This window comes from Salvia hispanica, chromosome 3 (assembly GCF_023119035.1).
Source record: "Salvia hispanica cultivar TCC Black 2014 chromosome 3, UniMelb_Shisp_WGS_1.0, whole genome shotgun sequence".
Lineage (NCBI taxonomy): Eukaryota > Viridiplantae > Streptophyta > Magnoliopsida > Lamiales > Lamiaceae > Salvia > Salvia hispanica.
In genome coordinates, this window is record NC_062967.1 from 11,202,671 (window position 1) to 11,206,627 (window position 3,957).

Here is a 3,957-nt window from a genome sequence, read left to right on the forward strand (position 1 = left end):
TCGATACGGATTTTAACATAAAATTGATAAATTAAGAGAGAGGTAAAGAGAAAAAGTAATTAAAATATTATTAGAGAAGAATGAGTCCCACTTCATTGGAGAGAAGATTTTCCAAAATTAGAAAGCACATATTCTTGTGTGACGAACTAAAAAGGGAAGAGTGCATATTTTTGTGGAACGAGGAAGTAAAAATAAAATAAAACACAAGTGTGCATTATTTAACGTGATTAAAGGAAAGTGCATCTCCAGTCGACCAGTCCACTCCACACTTTGTCATAGCAGCCCATTTCAATTTCTACCTACAATAAACTCAAACTACATAAGCTTCACCAATAATCGAGTCTATAACTACATTTTGTTTACCAAATCACTCTCATTTTGAGCTTAGATATTTTGAATTAGCATAAATAAGTTATAAGTAAATTTTATATGAAAAAATGGACTTGAAGTAAGTTGGATCCTAGCGCAACCGTTAAATAGATATTTCACCACACACGTGGTAGTACCTTTTCAGTTTTGTTTTTTTCTCTGAAAAAAAAAATTGAAATCCCAACATCAAGGGCCCTTCATATTCCAGTCAGATATATAGTATTGCAAGGGGTAATTAAATCAGGATATGCAGCGACCTACTAAAGGAGGACGTAATTCATTATCCTACCAGAAGTCCATCTCATAAGGTCTCACGCTTGTGTTGAGAGATGTTACAACTACACGACAATAGTGGGAATCGATTCTCTGCCATTCTTGTAATTTTATCCCTTTATAACCAACTGTGCTACCCCTACGGGCAAATTCTTGAATATGGACCAAAAACTAAGCCCATATAGATATTCCACCACACACGTGGTACATTTTAAGTTTTTTTTTTTTTTTTTTTTTTTTTTTTTCTTTTGCATAGATTCTTTGTTGTTTATGTTGGTTTTTATTCCGTTATGATTAAGACTAAGAAGTGAATAGGAAAAAAGACAAGTGATTTGCCCATTTAAATGGGGGCAAATTATGACTAAAACGAAATTTTCCTATTTAAAGAGTAATAATACTTCCTCCGTCTGTGAATAGGATTCCTCCGTCTGCGAATAGGAATCATGCTTTTATATTTTAGTCCATTTGTGAATAGCAGTCCCGGTTAACTTTTATCATAAATGGTAATAGGATTTCACATTCCACTAACTCATTTCACTCACATTTCATTTAAAACTAAAATATACAAGTGTGACTCATATTTCACTAACATTTTTCCATCTACTTTACTTAGTATTTCTTAAAACTCGTACCGCCAAGAAATGAGACTCTTAAAGGCGAACGGAGGGATTACCAACTTGTCTCGTAATAATATGCCTACATTCTTTATTTGTTCGTACCACAAATTATGCACAGTTCTCTACCTTTTTTTTCATGATAGTACTATAACTTGTTATGATAATACTATTATTAATATAATTTATTTACGATCATTTTATATAACAATATTCATAAATGAAACTCTTTTCTCCGTCCACAATACAAACAATATTAAAGTTGAGACATTTATTTCACTAATAACACAAATAATAACGCCAGCTCCATAATTCACCACGTGACAACTAATAAATTTACATTATAAATTAATAGGAGTAAGTACTATTATTCATAACGTGGTATTTTTTTCTTATTTATATTACATCAATAACTTTTACTTACTAAAATTTGTGTTGCATGATACTATTAAACTTATTTTTTGGAGGTTGACAGAGTATTTATTAAATCTTTTTTTTTTAATTTCAAAATGGCCATTTAATAGTTGACTCAAATTTTAATGTAAGCAAAATGATGCTTTACTAATAAACATGTTTATAAAAATTTTAAGAAAGAAATGATATTAGCACAATATCATATTAACCGAACTGAATTGAATCGTGCGATGGCTATACCCTGCATAAACATGTGTAAAATACTGATAAAGTAATGCAGTTGAACCCTTTTATGATTTTGATTGTCACAATTATGATGTTACGCCCATTTCCAGTATATTCAAGCTAAGTTAGCTAAAACCTTAGACGGAGCACCATACGCATATGCATATACTACTTCACATCAAACTAGCATAATAATCATCTAAAACAAAAAGACATTTTCCTTAAAATGGAATATCAAGATAATATCCTTGCCTAGTGGGGGAGCCAATGACTTTGTTAATTGTTAACCTTATTGATGTTTAAACTACCAAGATCCAATATTTATAGTATCAAATAGTAGTAACACAATAGTAATCTACAATCGAATTAAAAAAGAGACAAAAGAGCAATAAACCTAGGCATGAAAATGAAACAAAAAGAAAAATAATATTGGGATGAATCAATGTTGAGGAGAGGAAGGCGCCCAGGGCGTCATATCCATGGGGTAGCTGCCGAGCACCCTCAAGAAAGAGGTGAACTCCTGCACCTCGGAGAGCGCGTTCTGCGCACGCGGCTCCGCCATAGATGCCTCGAAGTCTATGTAGTATAGGTACTCGAAGTGCTTCGCGGTGGCGCCGGTGTCCGCGTCCCCGACGATGCGTATGGGGCAGCTGCGGTGCGGGCGCGACTCGATCTTCGTGAGGCTGATGTCCCGGAAGGCGAAGGCCGACAGCACCTTGAAGAGCACGCTCGTGCCCTGCTTCTCGTGCGCGAACACGATGCTCGTCTTGAACGGCCGGTCCGTGCGCGGGATGATGGGCTCCCTCGCCAGCATCACGAACCGCGTCACGTTGCTCGAGTCGTCCTGAATCCCGTCCGCCACCACCTGTTGTTGGCAAGTGAAACAGCAATTAACAATCTCCCACATTGATTTTGATTTTTAAAGAGAGAACTGTATTAACGGACTACTATAACACACCTGCAGCCCGTACAGCTCCGCCGCGCGTGCCGATGCGATCGCCGCCGTGTCGTGGAGTGCGTTGGCCGAGATGTACTCGGCCGCGCCGGCCGTGTCGTCCACGGCCTCGCGGGCCACGCTGAGGCCCATCTGCGTCAGCGTGTGCTCGCACTGGGAGAGCGCCTGCGGGTGGCTGATGACGCGGCGCAGGTGCTCCCTCCGCACGCCGGGCAGGGCCAGGAGGCAGTGGTGGACGGGGAGCTGGACCTCCCCGACGATGTGGAGGCGGTGCCGGAGGAGGAGGTCGTAGTTGCGGTGGATCGAGCCGCCCAGCGAGTTCTCCACGGGGAGCACGGCTCGGTCGGCTACCCAAAGCTCCACCGCCTGGAAGGCCACCTCGAACTGGTCGCAGGGGATGGCCTCGCACTTCGGGTAGGCCTTCCCGGCGGCGGCCTCGCTGTACGCGCCGGGGACGCCCTGGTACGCCACGCGGAGCTGCGAGCCGTGCATCGGCGCGGGGGAGAGGTCGGCGATGGTGAGCGGCTTCGGAAGCGCCGAGCTATTGAGGGGGACGAGGTTGAGGGAGGGGTGGCCGTTGACGGCGGCGGATTTCTCGGTGTCCTGCTGCTGGGAGACGACCTTGCTGGCGAGGATGGCGCAGGCGCTCTGCCACTCGTAGCGGCGGCTGGATTGGGCGGCGGGGAGCTGAGCGGCGGTGGGATTGGATGCGTCGTGGCTGACGGAGGCGCATTGGATGAGGAATCGGGTCGGGTTGGCCCGAGTCAAACGGGTTATGGATTTGAGATCTAGAGATGAGAAATGGGCGAGGGATTGCATGGTTAGGGGTGAAAGTGCAATTTGGAACAAGTGGAGGGACGAGATGGTTAAGATGGGAACGTGGAAGCCGTGGGAATAAGAAATGAGGACAGACAAGATTATATATATAGTGTGGTTGAAGATGTAGTGCGTGGGTGTGCGTGGTTCAAGTAGGCACCTACCTCCTTTCAATACTCTGTCTCTCTTATTTTCAATAGGACTGGCAAATCGTGCGGATTGGGTTGTTATTGAGTCAACCCGATAACGACCCAACCCAATAAGGCCAAACCCGAACCCAACCTGTTAAGG

At 43.3% G+C, this 3,957-nt stretch overlaps 1 protein-coding gene across 1 annotated transcript; it reads right to left on the reverse strand.

Moving 5' to 3' along the window:
* Window positions 1-2,193: 2,193 nt before the first annotated feature.
* LOC125210805 (arogenate dehydratase 1-like) lies at window positions 2,194-3,750 on the reverse strand. Its single transcript, XM_048110398.1, has 2 exons — window positions 2,854-3,750; window positions 2,194-2,760 (listed from the first exon to the last, which is right to left on the reverse strand). The coding sequence occupies exons 1-2, from the start codon at window positions 3,667-3,669 to the stop codon at window positions 2,335-2,337; spliced, it is 1,242 nt and encodes a 413-aa protein (XP_047966355.1). The 5' UTR covers window positions 3,670-3,750; the 3' UTR covers window positions 2,194-2,334.
* Between the last annotated feature and the right edge of the window lie 207 nt (window positions 3,751-3,957).

What these genes read in the sequence shown, in the direction of transcription:
- LOC125210805 (XM_048110398.1), bottom strand. Translation starts at nt 3,669, where the DNA reads ATGCAATCCCTCGCCCATTTCTCATCTCTAGATCTCAAATCCATAACC. An exon ending in CGGAGCTGTACGGGCTGCAG is followed by an intron (nt 2,761 to 2,853) that starts GTGTGTTATAGT and finishes TGCCAACAACAG; the next exon opens with GTGGTGGCGGACGGGATTCA.